The 27,092-nt window shown below is 45.6% G+C and overlaps 1 protein-coding gene across 2 annotated transcripts in view; it reads left to right on the top strand.

Moving 5' to 3' along the window:
* Window positions 1-27,092, top strand: part of NCAM1 (neural cell adhesion molecule 1) — a 41,885-nt gene that overhangs the window by 8,890 nt on the left and 5,903 nt on the right. For both annotated transcript variants that reach the window (XM_008589197.1, XM_008589196.1), the window contains 3 exons: window positions 5,136-5,138; window positions 13,701-13,825; window positions 17,187-17,367. In XM_008589197.1, coding sequence (XP_008587419.1) covers window positions 5,136-5,138; window positions 13,701-13,825; window positions 17,187-17,367 — 309 coding nt within the window. The remainder of the gene's footprint in view (window positions 1-5,135; window positions 5,139-13,700; window positions 13,826-17,186; window positions 17,368-27,092) is intronic.

Raw genomic sequence — 27,092 nt, 5'->3', positions numbered from 1 at the left:
CACAGCTCACGGTTTGAAGTTGGAGCCCTGCTCTCTGCTGGCCACCTGTTCCATGCATGGTGTTTTCTTCCCCCGCTCTAACTTGCTTCAGCTCCTCATACTGTCACCTTTATTTTCCCATTCAGTATCTGTGTGCTGAAATGAGCTTTTTCCTTTCTTTTTTTTACCTTCGTTTTTCTTTCTTCAGTGGCTCCTGCTAGCTCTTCTACCCCTGTTCCATTGTCTCCACCAGATAGTGAGTATCATTTTCTTCATCCACCTCTCTGCAGGTTTCTTTCCACCAGCCACGATTCGTTCTGCCTAATGTTATCTCCTTCACCAGGTGATAATTCAACTCTGTCAGCAGAAAGCAGCGTCATATTTTAGAGAAGCAAATGAGAAGAGAAATAGGTATAGGGCTTCTCAGATCCATGGGAGGCAGCCTCCACCAAAGGGGAGGCAAATGGAAAGCATTGCTCTGGATAGAAAACCCTGCAGACAGGCCCCCTGAGGCTGCCGCAGCCGGCCCTGTCCTCAGGACCCTGGGTGGGCTGTACCAAAGCTAGTATTTGCAGAAGCCAAAGGAATTCACCAAGAAAAATATCAGCTCTGCAGGGTCATGAAATATGTTTTTGGGTAGTGTGTTTAATTGGCACAGTTGGATTCAGACATTCAAATTAGACAGTGAGGCCTATAACTTTTGCTTTCTCCATAAATGCATACATTTCTCGTAAATATTTGTGGAAAAATAAACAGTGTCTGCTGGCAGCAGGTGCTTAGGCAAATTGCTTAACCCTTCAAAGTGAGCCTCACTTTTCTCCTCTCTAAAATGGCATGCATAGTCACCCTCCACCACACCCCTACAGAAAACAAACGTTACCATGTTGGTTGAGCTCCACCTGCCCACCCTGGATCAGTACCACTGAGTCAACAGTAATGTCGACTGTCAGTCTCAGGCTTTGTCATCCTGGCTGGGCCTGGCTCATTTCCAACCCTTCTTCATTTTGCCACCCTGTCCTTTTGTTCCCTTGAAGCCTCGGGAGTAGAGAGTGCTGCAGGCCTGCCATGATTTGGAGTTTTGAGCCTAGCTTTCTAGGAGGTAGGAGCAACATGAGGCAGCAGGACCTTAGTAAGGCACAGGATATAATGCCAACATGCACTCAGAGCAGCGGGAAGCGCAGGTACGCAGGCAGGGTGGCACGGCCTGGTTGGCTCCATTCTCCTTGTGTCAGAAGCCCTTGCAATTTGGGCCCAGCCCCAGGAGGTGACTCAAGCCACAAGCTCAAAAGTTCCTTGTTATCATCTGTTTGACTCAAAAATATGCCCACCAACCCATGTGGTGCTTTTTCAGGCAGTGCATATAGCAGAAGGGGTTCAGGCTTTGGAACCAGACAGACTTGGGTTCAAACCCCAGCTTTACTACTTCTGCCGCTCCGTAACCTCGGATGACTCACTCGGCCTCGGCACATCTCAGATATCTCATCTCTAAAGTGAAGGATAGATTCCAGTGACCTCGTTGGTGTTCGTGAAAATTAGGGATTAAATGTGAAAAACACAGACACAATGCCCAGCATGTAACAGCTGGAATTAATGAGCATTATGTTATTTCTCACTGTGTGAGAGTCATTTGTCGGCAAAATCTCTGATGATCTCTTTAAAATTTTATATTAATATTGATAAATAAGGAAAGAAGGGAGTGAGGGAATATCTCCTTCACCATCTCTGTCTTTTCTTTATAATAATGCCTGTATATAATATACACATAAACGTAAGGATACTTCAAAAAGTTTATGGAAAAATAGAATTGAAAGATAATACAAATCTTTCCATGAATTTTTTGAAGTACTCTCATATATAAATACATATATATTTCTGAATTGAATTTATCTCCATTATCTCCTTCACCTTTCTGTGCCCTTTCTGTCCTTCATGTTTCCATAGCAACCTGGCCTCTTCCTGCCCTTACAAGCACAGAACCAGCTAGTGAGTACAGAGCTGAGCTGCTCTCGGCCAGACCTCTGATTGCTGCTTGCTTTACAGCTGACTTCTGGTTACGGTGCTGCCTGTCATTTTCCCTTTATTCAAAGCAACAGTTGTGAATGCATGAAGGCTCCGAGCCTGGTGTGATTTCTTAAGCATGCTGTCTGCTTGGCCAAGAGAGCAAAGCAAGCATCACCAAAGAATTGGGGTGATGATTTGAAGAACACTCTGTGCGTGAGGAAGCGTTTTCAAATCGACTCTTCAGTTAAAAATAGAAAAGGATCAGGGAAATGCTGAGGAGACAAAAGAACGGCATCTCCTTTCCAGTTTTTGCTGTCCCTTTCTCTGAAATACACACGCACACATGCACACACTCATGCGCATACACATGCATACACATGCACATTCACACATGGATGCTAACAAAGAAGACTGAGAACCAGGGAAGGAGAAAACGCTGCTTGGGGAGAAGTAGAGGATGATGCAGAGAAGGAAGGAGTCCCTGCTTCCCGCAGTGTGCCCTCCTTTGTCTCGCCGTACACAGAGCACCTATGGGAAGGAGAGCCCTCCTTCCTTCTGTCTGCTTTCAGGCTTTCACCTTAGTGCTGGAAAAATGGTGGGATGAAGAAGCCCAACCTAGGCTCTCTCTGGGTTGAGAGTCCAGATAAAGTGCTGGAATTCATCTCTTGACAATAGAGTGAAGGGCCAGACTGTATCCTCTTTTTCCATTATGGAAAACATTACACTGAATCACCACTGTAACGTGCTCCAAGCTGGTTTTTATAACATTCTAATGAAGTAAGATGTGTGTTGAGGACTTAAATTCCCTGACAAGTCTACAAGAGTATGTGTGCATTTTTATAGTGTTCAGGCACTAAAGCTGTATGGGAGGTTTAGATTTTGTTCTATTTCTGGGTACACAGAAAAAACTGCCTGCATCCCATTGAGCTGTAGTCAGAGCAAGAAGGCAGAAAGCAGGTGTGCTCCTGCCCAAGGCTTCAGATACATAACTGAACAGAGAAGCAAAGAGTTTCCTGATTCTGCATGTTGCATGAGACGGTTCTTTTTCCTACTGCAGAACCCAACTAAGGGTCTGCTTTCTTAATGTTCTGTGTGTGTGCTGCGGTGAATTTTAATTCCTGATGCTTTTGAGGTTTCATTTTGTCAGCAGAGCAGAGCGGATGACAATGAGCTGTGCTCGCATGGGTTTAATTCCAATGATGGGTTTTTCTTGCATTTGGAGAAGGAATGCGGCTAACAGTGCCCCTTCTTCTAGGAGTGTTGATCCTGTTTTTCCGGCTGGTGCAGTACAGTAGGAGAAAGCTACATAATACATTTGCATAACTGTGTTGTATTTAAGGTGACTTACTGTGGGTTGGTCTTCTCTGTTAGTGAAACACAGCCTTGCTTCCAGATGTTTCCTGGAGAAGGAATTAGGTGTTTCTGCCCTGATATGTCTTGAATTTTTAAACATTAGACATTTCTGCCCACAGATAAAATGCTTAGTTGTGGCATCCAAAGGGAAGCCAGTTTGAGTCTTTTTTGTTTTGAACCACTTGACTACTGACCCAAATTGTAGGTCCCAGAGGATACAGAGATAAGTAAAGACAGTCACAATTGGGCAGCAGCCTACATTTAGCATCAACATATTCCTTACCAGTAAGACAAAATGTATCACATGTCAATTGCAGTGATAGCAGAGTAGCTATGAGCATGGGAAAATCCATCCATCATCAGTCAATCAGTGGAGGTGAAAATAAAGAATATCTCCTAGTTTTGCTTGTGTGTATGTATGTGTGTGTATTGACCCATTTATAATTATGAATGAATAAAGATATCCTAAATAAAAGAGAAATTGCTCAGTCATATATAATCCCTGCAGGGCACCCTTGTAGGAATGTGCCAGAACTTGCATAATATAAGACATTAAGAAGTGCATGTACTAGCAGCTCACAGTGGCAAGGGAATATGTCACTTGGTTAAAGCATTTCTCTGGAATCATTGGTAATCAGTGTCATGCTTTGGGCAGAAAGCTATCTTCTTCTCCCTTCTTTGCCCTTTTCTCTTCGCCTCAACTGGGAATGACCAAAACTTACCCTGGCCTGTGAAAGTTATGGTGGGAAACCCCAAGTGCCTTTTAACAAGTCAGGGTCGTTCAGTCACAAATTGGAACGTAGATAAATCCACACAAGAAAACTAGTTTTTTCATTGTAAATCTCAAATTTGGGTCTTATCAATACAGCCACAAGTCTAAAGATACAGCTTGATCCACAAATGGGCACGCATTTGTTTAATATCAGACTTTTAGCTCATTGGACCAGGGGTTCAGTTTCTGCTGTTTAATGTCAACTGAGCCATTATCTGAACTGCTAGAAGGAAACCTATTCCCTGGTCTGCACTGGCCTCTTTCTTCCTATGGGTCTTGATGGCAGGGAGTCCCACCAGGGTTTGAGGAATCATGTGGGTGTGCAGATACAGAGGTGAGATAGGATCCTCAAGGCCGCCATCTCTGGCCTGCATGTACCCAGCCTCCTACTGCTCGTACTCCATCTCCTTGTTATATCAGAGCAAATGTGAAATGACTTTTCTTAATTTAATGCAATCTTTTGTTCTTCCAGGGCACACAATCTATGCCTTAAAAATCTCCAGAATTTTCCTTGATGACCCATGTTCTGTTTCATTGCCTTTGTTTCCCAAGGATGCTGAGACATTTCTGGAATCTGTGAATAATAACTTGCTTTTCTCTTTTCCTTTAACAGTCTCCTGGATTGACTTTGACATCTGGGTCCAGACAGAAACACTCCCCATTTTAAACGGGTGTACATGCTCCTTGATGTGGTATTAATATGCAGTGTTGCAGCCATGTCTAATGCTTATTGGTGTTGTTAACCAAATGCTTTTTATGACTTATTATTCTCCTGTTTCTGGGCAGTTTTACTGTCCTCCCAATGTGTCTTATATATGCTGCTAATTTGATTTGATTTCTCCTTTTATTTAGTCTGTGATTTTGTTGTTGATTTTTCTCCCTGCCCATTGTTTACATCAGTTTTTAATTTTTTTGTATTTTCCATGTGACCTCCTCCACTTTCCTTTCAACCAATCATGTGCGTGCGTATCATGTGACTTTGTCATGTGGCTTGCATGGTGCTGATGATGTCGTCCACGCTGGGGAACAGAAGGTAAACCTCTTTGTTCTGATTAGTGAAATAAATCTGGGACCACAGCCCACTCATTTCTTCCTGTCTCAGATTTCCTAAGCAAAGCCATTTGAGAGATTTCCTCTTGTTCTCAATTTACATCCAGAATTCATCATTCCTTGCAACCTTGACATGACAATTTGATATCATAACAGCCTTTGGTTTAATATTTTGCTTCAAGGAATTTCGTCACACAAACTGCTCTCCACAGTAAAACCACGTTAGCCAGAACACAATTTGCAGACTTGAATTTTTACCAGATAGTTCACAAAAATTATTTCCCAGAAAGGTGTTTTGTAAATTAGCATTGTGATTTAACTGTATCCAGCAGTTCTAAAAACCATAGTTGTTGTAAAATGAGTCACATTCTATAAAAATGATTACAACCTTGAAGTGCTACAGAGAGAAATGTATCAATTGCAAAGGTTATATTTGTTCAAAACCAATGAGAGTGCTTCATAAAATTCGTGCAAATTGAGGACTTTCTCAAATAAGGGATTTAAGAATTTGGATTAGAGCAGTTTGGCTGTGATTACTGAGGTGTCACTTTTCAAGAGTGGCCCTCCCCCAGGCAAGGGGCAAAAATCAAAGGAAAAGTCACTCAGCGATTACCATGACTGGAGATCTCTGTGTAATCAAGAAGCACGTGATTGACCCTTGCAGCAAAGGAAATAAAATTATAGCCTAATTAAGTACATAGCAGTGACAAAATAATTAGTTAATATTGTGACTGTCACAACCTTGTTAAAACATTTCTCACTTACCATAAAGAGAGAAGGAAGCCTCTGCTCACAGCTTCCCCCACTAAAATCAAACACCTGTTCAGAAGCTGCCCTGGAAGTTATACACATTTCGTTCTCTCCTAACTGAAAATTTTCACTTCCGATCACAGCCTGAGATACCTATGGGCTGCATTGATCACGAAAGCAAAACTAATACCAATAACAGTTCCGTGTGCCCATGCATGCAAGCGGTCTCCCATTTGACCTCGCTTCTCTGAGAACTGATTGGGTGACATGCACAGGGACAAAACCGTCAACAACTCCTTTTGCATGTTCTTTGTCCCTGGTCTGTCCTTTCGTTTCGTACTCCCTGCGTGTGTTAGCCCTGATCCCTCTGTTCACCCTCACATTGACATCTCTGAGGACTTCAGCTTATATGTATGGCAGCTTTGCCCCGATTTAGTCCCATTTACAGCCAGACTCCTGGGCTTGCACAGGAGCTACCCTCATTTTCAAAAAGGAGATGTTTGATATTTACATTGTATGAAATAAAGTGGGAAATGTCCCCAAAGCAGGACAACATTTGATGTAGTCCACTCTGGTAAATTTGGCCTACCTTAAAAAATTATCTTAATCTGTGAGTCTTAGGGCAGAGCATATTGGGAGCCTAAGATTTTCTAAACTCCCAAGTCCTATCCAGAATATTGTGGTATCGTTATTTCCCTAAGGTTAACCATCAACAGGAGCAGACTTTATCCCAGACAGGTGGATACTGCTCAGTGGCTGATGTTCTGGAAAAAGTCTGGGCCTTCCTCATGAAATCTTAAGTGTGAGCAGAGGCTGGATGTTGGATTTCAAACCCTTTAGTTTCTTTTTTAAAACAAATTTGGTCATTTCTGTGCAATGCTGTAATTCAGAATGAAGTAAAGCATAATGTTAACAAGGTAGAAAGGAATTCACTTCTCTGAAAAGAAATCTCTTCCGGACATCTTGCATAAAGACAGGGCAAGGAATGTATGAAGATGTTTCCTGCAGTTACCCTAGAAACACTCGTTAGCAGTGGTCTTGTTGTCAGTAAAAAATGTGGCCAGTACTAAAAAAAAAATCACTGAGAGCCTTATGGAATTCCAAAGCTATGATTATCCCTCATCAAATCATGTTCCCATCCAGGACAGATCCTCTCCTGCCATCTGCAAGGAGGCAGGCAGAGGACTTGTTATTCAGGTGAGCTGCAAGCAGCAGAAAATGGCCTTTAATATAGAATTTAAGGGAATGGTGAGGTCAGAGCAAATAGCATCTATGGTGGAGAGAAATAAAGCTTAATTAAGGACGGTTATTGCCTCCTTTTCCTGGGCATGAGTAAGAATTTAAAGTGAATTGGGCCTAAATTAGAAAAGTTTTTTTTTTTTTTTTTTTTTTAAAAGATGACCGGTAAGGGGATCTTAACCCTTGACTTGGTGTTGTCAGCACCACGCTCAGCCAGTGAGCTAACCGGCCATCCCTATATGGGATCCGAACCCGGGGCCTTGGTGTTATCAGCACCGCACTCTCCCGAGTGAGCCACGGGCCGGCCCCATAAATTAGAAAAGTTTAAGTGAACTAGGAGTCCTTCTCCTGCCAGTGGGTTTACACCCAACAATTGATGAAATCCAATGTTTCCTGTCCACCCTCCGCCACCCCCCAAAAAATTGCATGGGATGTTCCATCCACCTTCAGTACAGTTGGGCAGTGTTTACTGAGGCCAGCAGCACTGAATGAAGTAAGATAAATCAGAAGAAGCAGGGTGGTTATAACAAGGATTGAGCACCGTCCTCCTTGGCTACTTGGCCCCTGAGCCTGCAGAGCTCTGCATGCAGGGGTTCACCACAGACAAGCCTAGGCACCTGTCCTGGGGTGGCAGAAGTGGGTTTGCTGTGGTGAGCTAAAATGCCCCCCATGCAAAAGCTTATTTCTAATATCATGGCATTGTGGAACTGCAGGGCTTCCTCCAGTGACTCCACGGAGCCATAATATCGTCCATCAGCTCCTGAGGACTCTGTAAATGGGACCCCCTCTCCCTGCCCAGCATGTGTGTGGTGAGAAGCCCCCCTGCACCCCTTCTGTCAGTGTGCTGCATGGTGGAGCATGCCCTCACCGCTGCCCATTCATAACAATCTTTTTTTTCTTTAGCTACTGACACTGACTCGTACTAGGAAACGCTGATTCTGATGAACTAAACTCTTTAACACCCACTCTTCCTTCTTAGACTGAAACATCACTAACCACCCCTTCCACTCCCTTTTTTATTTTTTACAGCAGTGTGTCTGGATTGCCACCGTCACTGGCAGGTCGACACAGACTTTTCGCCAGGGTTTCTGCTCTAATTGCCTTTGTTTCTAAGGATTCCCTCCACCGGTGGTTCCCAGGGTAGAGAGTTAGCGGGCAGGGCTGGAGAAGAAGGCAGCAATGTGGATCGGCCTGAAGTCGTTGGGCAGGGACCCAGGGCTGCTGCTGGCTTTGGAAACTGCCAGCTCCCCTGGGGTTACCAGTATGAGGGCTGAAACTTCCCAGGAGCTTCATTGTTCTTCACAACTAATCCGATGTCCATGAAATAGCACCACCGAAGATGTGAACAACCCCCCCCCACCACCACCCCCTTTGTGGCCTTGGAGGCTGGAGCTGAATTAATTGTTGGTGATAGCAGTTATTTCTGTCATAACTTCCTCAGCTTGGATCAGCTCCATAACCACAAGCCATACCTTCGTGGTCGTATTTTCTTTTTAGGATGATGAAACAAAGATAATTGATCAATTAATCTGTGGATGTTTTCATGACACCCATGAGAAGGGAATGGGTATTTTTGTGGTTCAGTCTGTCAGAGCTCATTTGTTGCTGTTTAATTTGTACTTTGTATAGCCATTTGCCACCCTACCCCCAGCACACCCAGTCATATTCATAATTCCTGAGAAAACTGGTGCCAGAAAGGATTTATGGACCAGATTCCTTAGTGAGCTTGGCCCCAGAAAGCTAAGCAGCCTTTTTCTGGAAAAGCTGGGGAATCAGCCATGTCCATCCCCTCTCATTCTGCATCCTGACATTCCCTGCAGCCAGAGACTAGGATGGCACAGATTCAGGTCACTCTGACACAAGCAAGTTGTTAACACCGAAGAGAAAAGAATTCAGGGGAAAAGGAATACTTCACTCCAAAGGCCTGATTTGGGGGAAGCGATGCTTAAGACAAATTGATAGCCATCCTTGCATTGTCAGGCTGTTCTTTGGGACTGTCAGAAAGCCACTTGGCATCCCTAGAATCTCCAAGTAGGTTACCAAAAGAGGCATCAGCGAAAGTTACAAAGATCCAAGAAAGTATGGAGCATAGATCACATGGGATTCCGTTGTTTAGCTAGGGCTAAAAAAAAATTTGAATAGGCATCATATTTGAATAGCTAAATTATGCATTTTGGACATTTTTAAAAAATGGATAGTAAAAAGATATGCACAAGTTTCAAGTTGCTTATAAAAAATAATCAACCAAAAGAGACAGGAGTTAGGATAAACAAAATGAACCGCATTTTTAATGCCAGCCAATTCTATTTGAAGTACAAGTGAAAGATTTTCATGTAAGCCCTGCAACCATTCCTGGTTTACACTCAGACACCCAAAACTTTGTGCAGATCTCATTAGGAGAGAAAACAGAGTGGATGGACAGAGAGCCCAGATCGAGCCTTTCTCAGGGAAGCCCGTTTGCATTTCATTCAGAAGATGCAACTCTTGGTCCTTGGCTCCTTTGAGTAAGGAGAATGTTGTTTTTCTTCTAGAATTCACAAATGCTGTCCAAACGCCGTGGACTTGCTATAATTTTTGTTGTGAAATTCAGATGTTCAGCAGTAGTTTTCTAACCCAAGAGTTTCTGCTGATGAGAGGAAGGGCATAAAGCAGACTGAGATTTAAGGCCACAGTAGCACAGTAATTACAAAGGAATAACCTACAATCTGCGTGGCCAGAAATATACATTTCAATTATGGTTTCATAAGACCTGCCTATGAAATATCTGATGGTATGTAGCCTCTATAGTAGGTTCTTTTTTTCTTGCATTCATGGTTTACATTCTGCTAGAAAATAACAAAACTGTCCAATGTTTCATATTTGTAGTTGGCAAGGCTTATTTTTAAGGTACTGCTGTTTTATTCTTTACATAAAATATTTGGGGGGAAAATTTGACTCATGGCTGAAGCTAAACTCAAAGGGTGTAATTAACCCCAGGAGTCCTCTTGGAGCAACCTACCGATTGCTGCTGAATTGCAAACCAACATTTACAAATAATTACAATATTGGTTTTGCTGAAATTACCCATAATGATTTCAATCAGAGCAGCCATCTCAGAACACAGAGCACATTGGGACCCTCTAAATCATTTCTTCTGCTAAAGTGTTCAATAAAGCAATGAACCTCCTCAATGCCAAGTCCCCATTTCTTCCATAACAGCCCCTCTCTCATCAGGCAAGGCTTTGTGTAGAGAGCTTACAATTTCTTTAACCCCATTTCTGATTTTTAAGAAAAATAGCTGATAGTAAACATTTGCAAATGAGTAAGACGATTGAACAATTGTTCTTTCTACTTCTTAATGTACAAGCTACAGAGACAGAGTTGGTCAAAATCTCTATGATATTAGTTGAATATGATCTTCCTTTAGAAATACTGTCATAGGAAGGGTTATTTTTGTTTTGTCCAGGGGTCCCACCATTTTTTAAAAGAATTGATCATAACTAAATTTTTTTTTTCATTTGGCAAATGAAACTGTGTTATTCACCATTAAAACTTCAGTACCTATCAGACTGCTTGGTACCTAGTAGATACTCAGTACACATTAGATGAATAAATTATAGGTAAAGCATTGTAAATAATACACCTAAGTATTATTTGATATAAAATGCTCTATGTTCTACGGGGAAATGATACATACATATCAGAGTAACATGGTAGTCACTCAGATAAAATGATAGCAAATTATAGTGTTCTGACTATGTAAATGTTAAAGTGATGTTCTAACTATGGTACAGTTTTTAGTGCTTTTTCTGTAATTCCAGTTATATTTTTTCTGGAATATATCCAAAGATAAGAGAGTACCTTCATAGGGGCTGTTATTTCTGGAGAGATTTCTTGGACAGACTTTTGTTCATATGTCTTTGAAGAAACATCAAGTTCTCTTTTCAAAGATAGGACTTTTTTGAGGTAACATTTTCACAATTCTAAAGCAAAAAGTTAACAACTATATACCTCAGAGATATGGAATTGTTGATCTTGGGGTGCATCTGCGTAAAGTTGGCTGACGGTCATATATTTTGTGTTCTGTTTCTCACAGTGTCATGAGAAATAGCCAAGGCGTAGTTGGTAGTCCACTCTAGTGCAGTGACTGTCACGGTGTCATAGTGATAGCTGGAAGGAGCCCTACAGAGCACTTGATCCAGTGCCCATGTTTTGCAAATGTGGAAACCAAGGCAGTGACTTGGCCGAGGCAACGGACCCCTCAGGAAGCAGAGTTCAGAGAACGTGTTTTGTGGTATTAATTCAGCCTTGGAAACACACACTTCTCAACTCCGAGAGGAAGCAGGAAGGGAGGTGGAGCCAGAGCAGCCCCTTTGGACTGATCTCTACACACCTTCCAATGAGACCTTGAAGGGGAGGAGGTGGCCCTCACCTGCTGGGGTGTTGGAAGGGCCACTAAGGCTGCCCGATGAAAGTCCCCTTCTCCCTAAGGCAAATAGGCTGTTCCACACAGAGTCGGTGTTGTGATGCTGAAGGGCAGAAAGTTAGCATGATTAATGTCCATCTTCATTCAGTTTAGTCACCAGGCATTCCAATTTGCATGGGACTGAGGGGTTTCCCAGGATGATGAACTTGCATTGCTAAAACTTAAATGTTCCAGGTACTCAGAATGAGTTGGTCACCCCAATTCAGGCAGAGAACAGAATTTGTAGTGCTCTGCTGTGCCTCATTTTCCCATTTGCTCAGCAGCAGCAGAATCTCCACGGAGCTCCTGCCATGCTCTAGAATATACTCCGCTTTGAGTTGCTTTCTAGCTCTGGATATTTATAATGATATAGACATACCTGGATTATTTTGTCTAAGACTTAGAACAGTGCATAGGAATTTGGAAAGCCTACATACCTTGACATATCTAAACCAAATTTCTAAATATTTGCCACGGAGTGGTTGGGGCCAGTAGCTGGATAGTGGCTTAAAAAGAGAGCAAGTCTTTGCCTGAAGCCGATTTATCTTTTTTTTTTTTCTGTTTTTACCTTTCCCTTATTTCTGGTTGAAGAAAACAAATAATAAGCACAACATTTCCTTAATGTCCCTCAGACGTCACCGTTATGTATCTTCCCTGTTGCAGCTTTTATGTGTCTCCGTAGCAACTATTTTTCAAACCTAAAAGTGCACACGTCACCAAGGGATCTTGGTGCAGGGAGAGTCTGTCCCTATCATAAGCTCCCAGGTGTTGTGCATGCTGCTGGCCCTAGGATTGTAAGTAGCAGGGCTCTAGGGTAGCTTCCTCTCTCCACTTCCTTTTTGTATCCAAGGGAGGAGGAGCTGAATGAGGACAGCCAGGCTAGACACTGGCTTTGCCAGCAGCCTTCTCATAAATGGCCAGTGGTGCAGGTTGGGGTAATTAGGTCCAAGGCCTGGTGACAGGCCTTTTCCTGGCTCTTCTGTCACATGTCTGTGATTCTGCTACCCAGAAAGCAAGCCAAGGTGACCCACCAGAAGGCAGCTGTTTTGTAGCGTTTCTAGGTTTTCTCTCTGATGTCATGAAATAGATACAGAGGTAGCTCCTTGCAGGAGGTGCGAGATTCCCAAGTATGTTAAATCTTAATTTTAACTTTTGATACTATCTGTTCCCTCACCTCATTGCTTTCAGCATATGCTAGTGAAATAGTCTTTCTTAAAGTAAATCTGCATCTCACTCGCTGAAGAAACATACCAGCCTGGGTAGTCAACCACATACAAGATCATTTTCTTTCCCAACCCTGGATTCACAGTGCTACAAACTGAGCGTGTGCTGCAAATAAAGAGAAACGTAGACTTTTTTTCTGTTGAGAAATGCTGAAGACAATTTTTTTCTCTCTCCTCTCACAAAGAAAAAGACTGATGATTGTTACTTTAATACATTAAAATGTCAAGGATTATCACTCACTCCGTTGAGCAGTAAGTGCAGGATACTTACAAGAAACTTGCCTATGGCAAATTGTGCTTTATTTAATCACAGCTGGAAACTTGTTATTTTTTTTTAAATGAATCTAAGTAATAAAATTTAATTCCTGAAAAGCTAGTCACAAGAACGCAGCATATTCACTCCCTTTAGGGGCCAAGCCCACGGACCCCTGGGTGAGTGATGTATCCAGAAAAGAAACTGGACTGTTTTGAAAAATAATGTTGCCTGTGTAAGTTTTCTACTCAAACACTTAGATTTTCCCCTACTTCAGGCTGCTTCTCAAGATGTGTCAGGTTTATAAAAATTAACTCTGCAGTTGGAAGGGCAGCCAAATGGAAATGCAAGTACCAATGAGAAAGACAGAAAAAGGCCTGAAACTAAAGTGATAAAAGGGCCACGCAGGTCAGGAGGCTGTTTCCAGAACAGTTCCAAAAGGCATTCCCAGTTTGGGCTAAGTCTGAGGCATCTGTCTGGAATTCATAGTTTTATACTTATTCCTTTTTAACCATTTGAAATCCTGACAGAGCAAGAAAAAGTGTCCAGCCCCACCCCGTCACTCCATCCTGTTCTGATGGATTGGATTTTCATTCTGTGGATGAAAATTTCATGTGAATTCCCTGGCTGTTTCAGGGGAACCCAGTGCACCTAAGCTTGAAGGACAGATGGGAGAGGACGGAAACTCTATTAAGGTGAACCTCATCAAGCAGGATGACGGCGGCTCCCCCATAAGACACTATCTGGTCAAGTACCGAGCGGTGAGTGGCCTCTTCCCCAACCTCCACCCCCAACCCCTTGACCTTGGCACCCACCTTGTTAGGGCAACAACACGCAAAGTCCCGGGGGGTGGGGGTGGGACAAGATCTCGATCTGTGCCTTGCAGGTGGCTCATGCGTCCTGGTCAGAGTTTTAAATCCCAAGACTGACCTACAGCTGTTAGGCCGTGTCCACACTGGGACCATCTTAAAACCTCTAAGATGATTGTGGTGGGGACAAACTCGTACCGCATTAATTTTTCGACCTGTTGAACTTTTCTACAGTTATTTTGCTATCATCCAGTAGTTTTTGCAAATGTGGTGCTAACATGGAGTAACCACTAGGTTTGATAAAGTGTGTATTGTGTGTGGGCCAGGCACCATGTGAACACAGTGTGATCACATGCATGTTCTCTGCACAAGGACCCTGTGAAGTGGGTCCTATGATGATCCCCACTTTAGAGATGGAGTAACTGGGCTCACGGCACTTAGTGACTGCCCGATCGCACATGGCTGGGAGAGCTGGAGTGTGAACCCAGGTCTGTCTGACTGAGCAGACTGTGTTCTTACTGCTGCCTGGGCTGCCTTGAGAGGCTAAAACAGTGCTAGTTTCCTCACCTGCTCTTTGCTCTCCACCTGAGCTGTTCCAATCCTGCTAACAGCCAGCTTGGCTCTAAGCCTTTTCTTCCTGGTTTACTCACCACCCATCTGTGATTTCCGTCTTCCATCTTTCCTCCCAACTCCAAACTGGGGTTTTGGTTTCAGAATACACTTGACTGTGGACAACCCCAACCAATTGCTGAGAGATTCAGAGACAGTATCTGAGCACTGGGAATAGCTTCTTGCTAGGGTTTCTTTGTCATAGAAAATAATGAACCAGAGAGCAGTTTTCTTTCTTCAAATAGCACCCAAAAATGCTTTTTCCAGGGAGTTGACTTGAGATCACCCCCCATCAAAGGGTGGGCCTTTAACTGCTTAGGCTTCTGGAGAGTCAATAGCACAGAGCCTTACAGGCGTGCTTCTCAGCTCGCAGTTTTCTTTCTTCAAATAGCACCCAAAAATGCTTTTTCCAGGGAGTTGACTTGAGATCAGCCCCCATCAAAGGGTGGGCCTTTAACTGCTTAGGCTTCTGGAGAGTCAATAGCACAGAGCCTTACAGGCGTGCTTCTCAGCTGGTGGGAAGGGCTATCTATCCATTCAGTGCTCTCTCTCACCCAACTCCTAAGCCAGGTGCAAGCTGACATAATAAGAAAAGCTTTGATCAACTTCCCTAGGCCCAACCCAGAGGTACCACTAAATGAGAGGTCCCTGTGACTTCCTCACTGCAGAGTAGAATGCAAAGACTGAGCAGGTGGCCCCACCTACCCCACTGAAAGCAGAAGATGTGGTAGGGTGGGATGCCTCTGGCCATTGTTATGCTGATATGGCCTAGGCCCAGTGGACAGAATGTCGGTTTTAGTACCAGACAGATATGGCATCCAATTCCAGCTTTATCACTTATCAATATATGACCTGGATGGGTCACCCAATCTTCCAAAACTCAATTTCTCCATCTGAAAGGTGGGGGTAAAATAGCCGATGGAGTTTTTGTAAAGATTAGTTATAATGTACGCAAAGAAGCTGAAATGTGCCTGCCACTCAGAAACCTCTGTAAACGGTAACTATAGCTACTACTAAGATACAGACTCGGGCTGGAAATATCTCCCATATGAGGCCCCTAGGGTATCAGTTTGCCTGAAGAGCCATCTTGGCTGTGCCAGGCAGGTCTGTGTTAAAAAGACAACTGGGAAAAAACACAGATATGTTAGATTTCAAAAACCTTAACCATCCTCTCTCACTCACTTCAAAAACTTAGTTTGCTAAATATTTTCATACATTAAGTATTATATAACACAACATTTGCTTTTTTAAGTGTTTGCTTTGTATTCTGGTGATCTTTTTTGTAATGACGTTTGCGAAGGAAAACAGAGGAAAAAAAGACAGACAGCTCAATTTCTTTGTCTTAAATTAAAAGGGGGCTCCATAGTAAAATACTCCCAAGCTGACTTACAGCACAGCACAGGCTTCCTGATTAGACTCAAAGGAAACTAGTATTCTCCTTCTAGTATTTCCCCATAATAATCACAGGCCATGGCATGATTGCTGCAACCTTCCTTAAAGGCATCTCTTTGGCTGGTACAAGTCATTTTGCCTGGGAAGACTGCTTTCCTGTAAGATAGCTCTTCGCCCACCCTCAGCCATGGGCCAGCAGCTGCTAGATCACCTTCCACTTGACATTGCCACCGTGTTCTGCTCTTCCAAGCAGTAAACACTTGTCAAGCCTTCTTGTGTTCATATACCGTGGGGCATATGCCTGGTGAGAAGACCAAAGATTGTGAAGAGGTGGGCTGTGCAGTTGTGAAATCCTCTGAAGACTTCTCAGGAGGTCTTCTTCCACAACTGTTTTGTTAGGGAGGTAGTCACCTAACAGTGGCTTTATAAACTTCCATCCAGGATAAACTCGTTGGTCAATGTGTAGATTATAACCAGAGAGAATCTTCCAGCTTCCCAGTGTTGAACCCAACAGCAGAACTTATGACTGAGATGCCTCATCTATGGAGCTACAGGTGGAGAGACCAGGACACATAGCATGGAGCAGAAAAATCTAACTCAGGTCAACAGATGTTTCTTGAGCTCCATACTATGGAAAGGAAAGATCACAGATTTGGGCCCAGACAGACTTGGCTCCAGCCTTGACTGTGGGTGACTTTAGTTTTATCACCTAACTTCTCTCTCACTTCCCCCTCATCAGGTTTAGTAAACACACACACACACACACACACACACATACAAGCTTGTTGTAGGGATACAGTGAGAAAATGTGTGGAAAGCCTTTAGATTAGATAGCATCTGGCACATAGTAGATGCTCAATAATCATAGCTTTTATTTTTAATAAAACTGGAATCTGTGCACAGTGTTCACATGTCAGGGAGGTGAGTCATATGTGAAGGTGAGTAGCATTCTGAAATATGACAAGAAACATATTTGTCTTATTACTCTTCTAGCACATCCTTATGCATATGTGCCCAGCATTCCAAAGTGTAGCCTGCGGTGGTACTTGAGTCCCTGCATCCCTGAACATAATAGGACATTGAACACCACACTGGAATCTGCTGCTGTTGGTATTTGCAAACACACAAGGCTGACCTCTTAACCTGTGTCATCGCTACGAATTTTCAGGCCATGTTGTATCATTGATTTTATTTTTATGATTTTGCACCAACACTTTTTGATCCCCTTAATTTCTGCCTATTAGCTTGTCTTATCAGTGTTTTTGTCTAAAGCTTTCTGGTGTCTAGTATTCTTTTTGCTGGTTTCTCCCAGAAACTCTCCTCCGACTGGAAACCAGAGATCAGGCTCCCGTCTGGCAGTGACCACGTCATGCTCAAGTCCCTGGACTGGAATGCTGAGTATGAGGTCTACGTGGTGGCTGAGAACCAGCAAGGAAAGTCCAAGGCAGCTCACTTCGTGTTCAGGACCTCGGCCCAGCCCACAGCCATCCCAGGTATGGCTGCCTCTGCTTTCTGTTAGTTTCCCGCTTTGAATTAATGCACAAATGCTGCACCTCCTAATGTGCCTGAACAACCCTGACAACTTGCTTGCTTACAGCCATCCTCATGATTGATTGCCCATGCAAAGCTTAGTTTTGCTTTATACCTATCTGTGCAGTGGGTTGAGATGTACTGGACCCCCAGGAAGGCTTGGCCAAGCATCCTGGGGAAAAGGTCCTGTTTCATTTGGCCCTAAGGGACTGATGCTAACCAGTTCACAGGGCCTCTCAGATGGGAAATGCCCCAGCTCCAGCCTAGCCTTGGAAGCTGGTTGAGTGAGGATCCCTTTTTGAGACTTTATCTGCCATCTGTCATTTCCTACTAGGACCAATAACTGTTTTTAAGCGCTTTCTATCTGATGCTTGCTTTATCCGCACAACCATGGTCCATATCTCTTCTCTGTGGTGATTCCAAGAGAAGGAAGAGACAGTGCCCAGTTAGTTACAAACCCTGTCTGCCAAAGACCTCTCCATTGAAACAACGATTAAATTGAACCACTTGAAATAGAATAAATGGAGAAAATAGATGCTGGAAAGCACCATCAATGAAAGGCAGTGCAGTCTGCTGGAGACTCTGATGGCAGCGGTTCTCCTAGGAGGTGCAGATCCATCTCTAGGGATCCAGGACCGACTCAAGTATGGGAATAAAGTGAGAGTTCTGCTTTCTGGCCCAGTTACCTTGCCTCTGACAGCCAGTCTCCTCATTAGCCAAATCCCTCAGACAAGAAAGAGATTTTTAGTGCCACTCCTACTATTCCAGATCAGCCAAATGCCAACTGCAGGCAGGAGAAGAGGGCATAGGTCATTATATAGCTGCAGCCTGCTGGAGGGAGCCCCACACGTTCCCTGCCATGGTCAAGTGTGGTAGGAAAATGGCCTTGGACATGCTCTGCTCAGTCATCACAACTGCTCCTTTCGGTGGGTAATAGGCTAGAAAAGGTGTGGGCTGCCTACCACACAGGGCTATATATGCAAAAGCGGACCAGTCAATCAGCAGCAAAACAAGATCAGCATGTGGTTCCCGGTGGTCGCTTGTGCGTGAATGTGTGTGTCTGAAAGACGTGTGTGGGATCTCCAGCAAGTTGACAGGTGAGTTTTGAGCTGTAGACCAGAAGCATCAAGTGGTGCCCCCTCTATATTGTCCAGAAGGCTCCCTAGCCGATGCTGTGGCAGGCACCGTCCTCATTACTGCTTAATGTAGGAAGTCCAGATGGAGGTGGCCCTGCTTTCCCTCTGCCTCTTCTTTCTCTGTGTTCTTTGGTCAGTTTTTCCTTGAAGTCAGCAGTCCCGAGTGAGTGTCCATATCTGCCTGGCCTTTATGGGACACTTAGGAGCTGGGAAATGTGAGGCTTGAGTAAGCTCTTTGCAGCAAGACAGATACCTTATGGAATTCCCTGGGGTCAGACTCAATAGGGAGGTCTTGAACGTGCTGTGTTCACGTGCTGGGTACTGCCAGCAGCATCAGCTTCTGGGGCATCAGAGACAGAAATTCTAGGGAGACCTTGTCCTCCAGAGTCATGCCCACTGGAGACGTCAGAATCCTTCTTGTGAATTGCCCAGCTGCCCACTGAAGCCAGAGAGGGTTGTGGGGTTGCTCACCTGCCCATGATGGTTCAATGGCTCTACTGCACAGGTTCGAGAAGGTAGTGGCTTTGTCTTGATTGGACTTTTCTGGCTACTATATTGGGACCCGAGAATATAATACAACCCCTCTGAGTTACAAGATGTACACCTGTGGTTGAATTCCGTGGTCAGTAGGGCAGCAGATGGAGGGGGGAGCAGAACCAGATTCTCTTTAGTAGCCCTGTGGTGGGGAGCTTGTGTGATAGGGAGAAAAGTCTGCTTCACCTTGAAAAGGTGGTGGTCCCCTATCCCCATGCACAGTCTGCTGACTCAAAGTGCAGCAGTCCAACGCATCTCTGCCACCATGGGTGAAAAACGCTAGAGACTAGGCGACTGTGCCCTTGCTGACTGTATCTAAGAGGCTTCACCTTAGTCAAAGGTAACACTCTCCTAATCAGACTCTCATGTTTTACTGTGGGGGCTTCTGTTCTCTCACTTTAATTTCATTTGCTCGCTGACCCCTAGCCCCAAATTAACCCTGCTGTGCTGCTTCTGGCATTGCTGAGCTTCTGAACTGGCCTTATGGTGTTGATACCGCACTGAACTCTTCTCTAACCTTTGTCAATTTAATTTACTAAGTTGAATTAACCTTTGACTCTTGTGTTTTCTATATTTGACCTAATTTTTTTTTCTTTTTATCTATTTTTTTTCTCTGTTTCTGTCTCTACCTTCTCTGTCCTTCTCCCCCTTCCCCTTCCTGTGTTTGTCGTCACGCTTGTCACCTTGGACGTCACTGGGACATCCCCACTGCCACATTTGTTTTTAAACAACCGCATTTTCTCTGGGGACCCATTGCTTGACACCTGCAGCAACCTTGGGAGGCAGTTCCGCCTCCTACACCTTTGTCTCATTGCTTTTCTCTGCAGTGACTCTCCTTTTGCTCTGTTAGGAACTCGAACACAAAAATTAAATTTGCTTAAAAGCCCAGTTCCTATGAGAGTGATCAGTGCCCCATTGGAAGAACCTGTCAGGACCACCGTGGCCACCGCCACCCAGCAAGCATTCTGTGTGGAAGAGGAAGGTTTTGCAATTGGAAAAAGCTTTACCTCCAGCCATTTCACCATTCACCGATACTTTTGTGCCACTTCATAAACTCCCCTTTCTTTCTAATAGCAGTAAAAAGAATTTGAGAGCTTTTTCTTTAAATGCTATTTTGAAAAAGCATTATGCTAGGTTTACAGAGAAGTTTCTGCATATCTGCTACTTACTGCATTTTTTTTGTTCATACCTAAAATGATGTAGCGGAGGAAGAATTCTAAGTACCTTCTAAAGCTTGCATCAGATGGTTAAAATCGCCACATGTCCCCCTCACTAACTCTGTGCTCCTCCTCCACCCTTCGATAAGTAGTTGGCTTTGCTTGCATTTAAGCATTTAAGTGCCCATGTTAAGAGAGCCAGACTGCAGTGATTCATCTAAGCATTTTGCTGACATAATGGACAAATTAAGTCACCCTGTCGCCCGTGCAGTGGAAAGAGTTGAATTTGTTGTATATTTTCTGGGGCTGAGGAAATGTGCTGGGAGGCACTTTGGTCCTGGTATTATAACCAGCACCTTAAGCTGTCTCTGTGAACAGAGCCATGACATGATGTGCCCAACATGTGTGGGCTTTGAAAAGTCCTCGTCTCCCAGTTGGAGTGATTCCCCTGCTGCAGGGCAGCATGTCCCAGACCAGCACAGAGCCTCTGTGGCTTGGGGGTTATGATCCAGCCGTGACCTGTGTAACTGCTGTAAGCATCAGCTCATTGGGCAGGTCACAAGCATCCACTGTGAGCTAAGCAAGGGTCTCCCACCTATATATGCTCAGCAATGCGGGAGGGGAAAGACAGGCCACTCCCAGACTGTCCAGCCCAGGAGTATCAGTAAATTGGGACTGAGTCAGCCCGTCAGTACTTTCTGAATGCCCCGGCCTCCCTATAGGTCAGTTGGTTCGGTGACATTTTTTAAACTTTCATGCAGAGCCAGGTGCTCCTCCTTGCTGTTGGGGAGTTCACCCAGGACAGGAGCAGGCATGTTTGTTATGGTTGGATGCATGGAGACCCAGGGCTGAATCCTGCTCAGTTGTATCAGTGTGTGTGCTTGGGATGGACCGTCTACTGAATAAAAACTCCTTCCCGCCATTGTGGTCACATGTCATTCTACATCTCTCATCTCTGAGCATCTCCATAGAAGTTTGATTTTTGTTCTTTATGGTTTCTTTATATTTTTTCTTTCTTTTTTTTTTTAAATGTTCAAAAACTAGCCATTCCCTGTGGGAATCCAAATGACCCCCTGCTGTGGTCTGTGGGGCGGCGGGGGGTGGGCAGGGAGTTGGCTGTGTTGGCATGTGCCGGTGTCCCCAGCATTCAGTGTAGAGGCTCACATGCAGACACCAGGAGGCTGCTCACTGCTTAGTGGGGCATCTCTCACCCCAGCTATGGATCTCTCCTCCTGAGGTCCCCCACCTCACTTCACACCAGGGCAGCAGAAGTGGGCATGGTTCTTAGGTGCAGGGCCCCTCTGGGACCTGAGGTAGGAATCACAGGTCAGTTAGAGAGAGCTGGAGAGAGGGCAAAAGAGATCCCCCTTCACTGTCCTCTTGCCTCTTGCGGTTGCCTTGGGCAGTAGTCACCTGTATTCACCCTACGGGAGCCCAGCTCAGAGGTCTGCCTCACCCTGGTCCCAGGCCCACCCAAAGGAGAGGGACAGTGTCAGTATTTCTGAAGGGACCCTTTGGAGAACTAGCCCTAAGTGTGAAGAGGCCAGACACAACCCTGTCCCCTCAGCACATCCCGGGGTTGGTAGGTCTCCACTGAAGCAACTTTGTGGTCATTGCAATGGGCCCATTTAGACAGGCCCATGGCTTGTAATGGTATGTCCTTTGGGAGACGACATTAGTGCACACTTACTCCCACCAGACACTGAGTTCCCAGTGAAGGCTGCCACCCCCCAGCCCCAATAGCAGTCCTTAAGACAGTGGCCCACAGAGCCCCCTGCGGGTGGGTGCTCCCTGCCCTGCCAGCTGCCCCAGCCTCTGCGCCCTGCATTAGCGCTGCCTGGGGCGCCACACGCCCTGGGGCTCCTCTGCTCGTTTTTGGAATATTTACATCATGTGTTTGGGTCATGTTTTTCTACTAATAAGAATGCTAACATTGTTGTGTAGATAATCAGCAAGGCCTTTATGAAGTTCACACTTTTGCATTATTAAAGGAAGTAACAGTTCATGTGAACTCAGGAGCGTGTTTTGACTTTCTTTGTTAGTTGTGTGTCCAAAAAAGAGAAGCCCTCCCCTCCACCGTGCACGTCCCTGCATAGCTGGGTGCCCAGAGACGTCTAAATTGTACCTCAGATTATAGTCCGACAGATGGCGTTCTAACCAAGGAGACATTTTCTCTTCCTAATGAAGAGCAATATCTTTTTCTCAGCTATCCTAGGAGCTGTTAAGGGTCATTGCCTCCTTGGAGTCCCCAGCAGGCAGTGGGGGCAAAGTGGCTTTGCAAAACTGGGGAGGTGGTCACTATGGGTATCGGAGCACATTCTGAGCCACCAGACACGTGACTCTGTCACAAGGTCTCCTGATCACACAGCAACCTTTGCCCTCCCTAATAGAGGCTGCACAGAGTGATCTTGTGATAGAACCTGAGAGTAAGTTCTCTTTGGCAAACTCTATTCTGTTTATAATCACACTTATATGCCTCCTGCAAGCCCCTGAGACCAGCTGTCTGTTTAGCTGATTCCAGGTAGGAGCAAGTAGACATGTGGGGGATTATAAATGAACCAGAAGCCCAGCTCAACAGTTCTGAGAGTCTGACAGTCGTTAAGAGGGACCGGGGGTGGGGAAGGCACTTGTTCTGCACCAGGGTCCTGTGGCGCAACGACCCAGGCCCATCCAGGCATCTGTAAAACGTGAGACCATATTCCCGTTTTCAGACATGAGAAAGTAGGCGTATATGGGTCTCAGTCTTGGGGCGAGCCAGTTTCCTCTTTAGTGCCACCTCTCCCAAGCCAGGAACCACAGAAGACGGACAGCCCCAGCTTCACAAACTCATCGTGTAGGGCAGCTCTGACCTTTCAGGTTATGGAGGAACTGCTCCCAAGAAGCCTTCTGTGCATGCAGAGTGCATGGGTGAGTTAGTCAAGGGACGTTGAGTGGAAGATCATGGCAAAGATAGACCCAGGGAGGTTTTTTATTTTTCCTTTTGTAAAACGATGCATATGATGCAGGAGATAACCTTTGTCCCTCTAGCTTTCCTGGACTAAACAATTCTGTAACATTGACCAGGAGGGAATGGATGTGGCTTGCCTTGACCTGTATCCAGGTGGTGTCTCTTATTTATGGCTTTTTTGTAAGTGACAAGCATTCTCCCTCCAGCTTGAGGAGCACCTCACTTGCTTCTCAAGAGAAGCAAGAGAAGTCTAGACTCAGCTTTGGTGGGCTGTGTGGCCCCTTTTCCTTTGGGGGATAGACTTTGCTTTCTCTCAGTTTATCCGGCACATTAAGTCAAGTCCATTTTGTCAGGTTCACTAGGAGTGACAGCACAGCTCATCTGTGGGTGGTGGATCATGGGATCACCTGCTGTTCCTTGTGATGGATAACTAGGGGAGGGAAGATCTAGGAACAATGGTCCTCATACGAGTCCTGGGGAACTTGTTCAAATCTGATTCCTGCGCCTCACCCCAACAATTCCGATTCCATAGAATTAGGGAGCCCCAGATCCTGAATTTTTAATAAAACACCCCAGAAATTCTGCTGCAGGTGGAGAATCATTGAATTAAAGGTATTTATTTTTCATGCAAAAGTAATATCATAAAGATGAATGATTAAAGATGAGACCCACCGAGTGTTTTAGTCTTCCAGAAAAAAGTCCTGCTCAGGACACACTCTGAAGGAGATTGGCCATGTGCTGAGTACTACAGGACATCTGACTTGGAATGGCAGGCTCTTGCGGTTCAAGAGAACTTGAAGACATGTTCTACCTAAAACCCTGCAGGGTGCAGGAACCTCATCCAGAGCTTTGCAACATCCCTGCCAAGGGGTTGTCCAGCCTCTGCTTCAATGCCCCAGCAACAGGGAGCTCACCTGCCAAGGCAGTTAATGCTATGTTTGAATAGCTCTGTTTATTAATCCTTTTTCATATGGAGCTGGAATCTGTCCCCCACCCCCATATTTCCATCCCCTGGTGCCATACAGAATAAGATGATTACTTTCTTCTCATGACACACCTTTAAATATTTGGAAACAGCATTCTCATCTCCAGGCTAACCACTTATTCATTTTTGCAGTGAATAGTCTTTGAACATTTTCTGTGAGCAAAGGTTGCCCTCGATGCTGGGGAGACATAAGAGAGACCGGGTACCTGATAGGATGTTCTCGAGGAGATGCGACAGCCAGATAATAAGCATGTCAATGAACAGCAGACGACAGAGAGAGACGAGAAGAGAGATGGTGTGTGCCCTGTTTTATTAAACAGGGTAACGTGGTAGATGTTGGGTGGAGGGGCCTTGCTAGATAAGAGATCATGGAAGGCCTCTCTGAGAAGGTGACATTGGGCCTGAGGCCTGCAAGACCACAAAGAGCCACTCACAAAGCGACTGGGGAGGAAGCAATCCAGGCCAAGAGTCAGCCAGGCCCTGAAGCGGAACAGCTGGCTGTGTCCAGCAGGGAGAAGGAAGGCAAAGGCTGCCTGGTCAAACCCCAGCAATCAGGAGTTTGTTCCATGAGTTACCATGGCCAGAGGGGTGGGCAGAGTCCACCGCATATATTGGGCCTGTTAGGCCAGGGAAAGATCTTGAATTTGGTATTGAATGAAAGAAGAGACCATTGCCCTACTTTTTATTGATACTGCAGTTAAGAATCTTTTCAACCCGAACATGCTCAGAACCAGCGAGGCCCTCTGCTGGGTCCTGGAGCAGAAGCTGTGTCAGCTGCCATTCTCTTGGGTGCATAGAGCAGCTTTTTAGTAGTTTTTTTTTTTAAAGAGTTATGATTAGTGCCGCAAAACCATATTTACATAAAATAAATATAAATCTCAGAATGTAGAGTTAGTGCCACTGAGTCAAAAAATACAGACAGCTCCCCACCCCAAAAATAAAAATACTTTGAGCTCCTACTTCAGGCAGTAGATGTCGGGAGGCTGTGGTGGCCTCGAGCCCAGTGTTATGGGATGGAGAGAATACCCAAGGCTAAATAAGATCTTTTCCCTATTCAAGGAAAGAGTCAGGGGATCCAGAAGATCAGGAAGTCCTGCATCTCTTTCTTTGTTCTTTGGGTGGAATGTGTGAGGACCACGGAGAAGCTGATGGGTGGCTTTGTTCTCATGTGAGCAATAGAAACGCCTCTGCGTTAGGGATCTGCTAAGAAAATGACCCGCTAGGTGACGGCTGGGACCAGCTGCCAGTTTCCTGCTTCCAAAGTCCAGAAACAAGGCAGCCAAAGCTGGGTCCTCTGAGCACTGGGTCCTTTGCCAGTCTTGGGCTTTCCTGGGGGGATAGGCTGAGATCTTCAGTGCAGGCTTGCAAGGGACCAGCCAGAGATCCTGAAGAGGAACAGCTGGGAAGCAAGACCATGGTCCCAAAGGGGCCAAAAATAATTTTGAGGCAGGGAATTCCCTCCAGACCAGAGCCAACTGTGCCCAGAGTGCTGAGGAACAGGATGTGAGTGTTCCTCTCTGGCATGCTGGCATGAAGTTTGAAATAAGGACCAGCAGAGTGGGACTGCCACTGGAGAAGCGCTACATACAGTGCCTGGGTAGGGACCTCTGGGGACAGACGAAGGAGCCCCCCACCTGCCCTGGAACACACCGCATGGAAAAAGAAGACTATGTGGCCGGTCTATGGTGCCGGTTACTCTGCCTTATACATTCCACCCATTATCTGGCATGATACGTGGAGGGCAGACCGCTGGGGCCGGGCCTGGTGCTCGGCAAGCAGAATGAGCTGGGTATGGTGTCAGGCAGGACTGAGCCAATCACATGAATGCCATGACCTTGTCCTCAGGTCGTGTTGGCTACAGTTCCTGCCACTCAGTGAGTGATCTTAGTGGGCCCTGAGAGCACAGGAAACTACAGACAAGGTGTGGTGGTGGGACAGGGCTGCCAGTTCTGGAATCGTGTCCTTCCAGAAGAAAGAGGAATCGGAAGTGTCCACATTCAGTCTGTGGTCATTGTTTCCACAGTGACTGATAGGCAGAAGTCCCCAAGGTTTCCTGCTTCCTGCAGCACAACCACATGTCTCCCAGACTCTGATGGATCCAAGAGGTCGGTAGGTCCATCACAGGCAACTAACGTCAATTATGGCCATGCGGATGAACTCCTGGACCCCAGGGGGCTGAGCCCAGGTTCTCCTGTGATACCATTGGTAGCCCAAGGCCCTGGGGGGGTCACAGATGGACACCAGGGGAGTAAGACAGAGAGACTGAGTCACTCAGAGGGAGCTCAGCGAGAACTGGGGTGCTGGTGCTGCTGGAACGTGAGAATGTGTGTCCATCTGTGCGGGCGTTTGTCCTGCGTTTGAGTGTGCCTGTCTGAGCGGGTGTGCATCTGAGTGAGTCTGCTGGTTTTCCTGAAGTCTGATCCAAGCATGCCTGAGCTCCCTGATGGTGAGTATTCCCAGTCCTCTCACTTTGCCCACTGGGCCTGGGGAGGCGTCCAGGTCTCCAGAGTCATGTGCGCTTCGTTAATCTTCCTGGGGTGTAGTGAAGGAGGGTAAACCCTAAAACCAACATGGTCCAATGTCAGGCCCCTTTGGAGTCATTTCTAAAGAGGGGGAGGAAGTGGAATAGTGTATTGGGCATCCTGCTGTGCCTGACATACCCACAAGCCCTGAGGAAGACTTGGGAACCCTCTGCCACCCCTTTTAGGACCATCCCAAGAGCCACAGCCCACCCTGAAACCAGGGACCACTGCCTGCCTGCCCTGTAGAGCCTTTTTCCCTGGCCCAGGGGAGACCCAGCAGTGCCCTCCAATACTCTCATCCTCCAGCATCCTCAGACACTGACTGGCTGGGCCCACCCTGCTCCCAGGACTCACAGGAGGCCAGCTGAGCATGGTCTCGGGGAGTCTCATGCCCTTGTTCCCCAGGC

Source organism: Galeopterus variegatus, unplaced genomic scaffold (genome assembly GCF_000696425.1).
Source record: "Galeopterus variegatus unplaced genomic scaffold, G_variegatus-3.0.2 Scaffold5289, whole genome shotgun sequence".
Taxonomy (NCBI): domain Eukaryota; kingdom Metazoa; phylum Chordata; class Mammalia; order Dermoptera; family Cynocephalidae; genus Galeopterus; species Galeopterus variegatus.
Note: the sequence above shows the minus strand (reverse complement) of the source record. Positions and strands in the feature narration are given on the sequence as shown.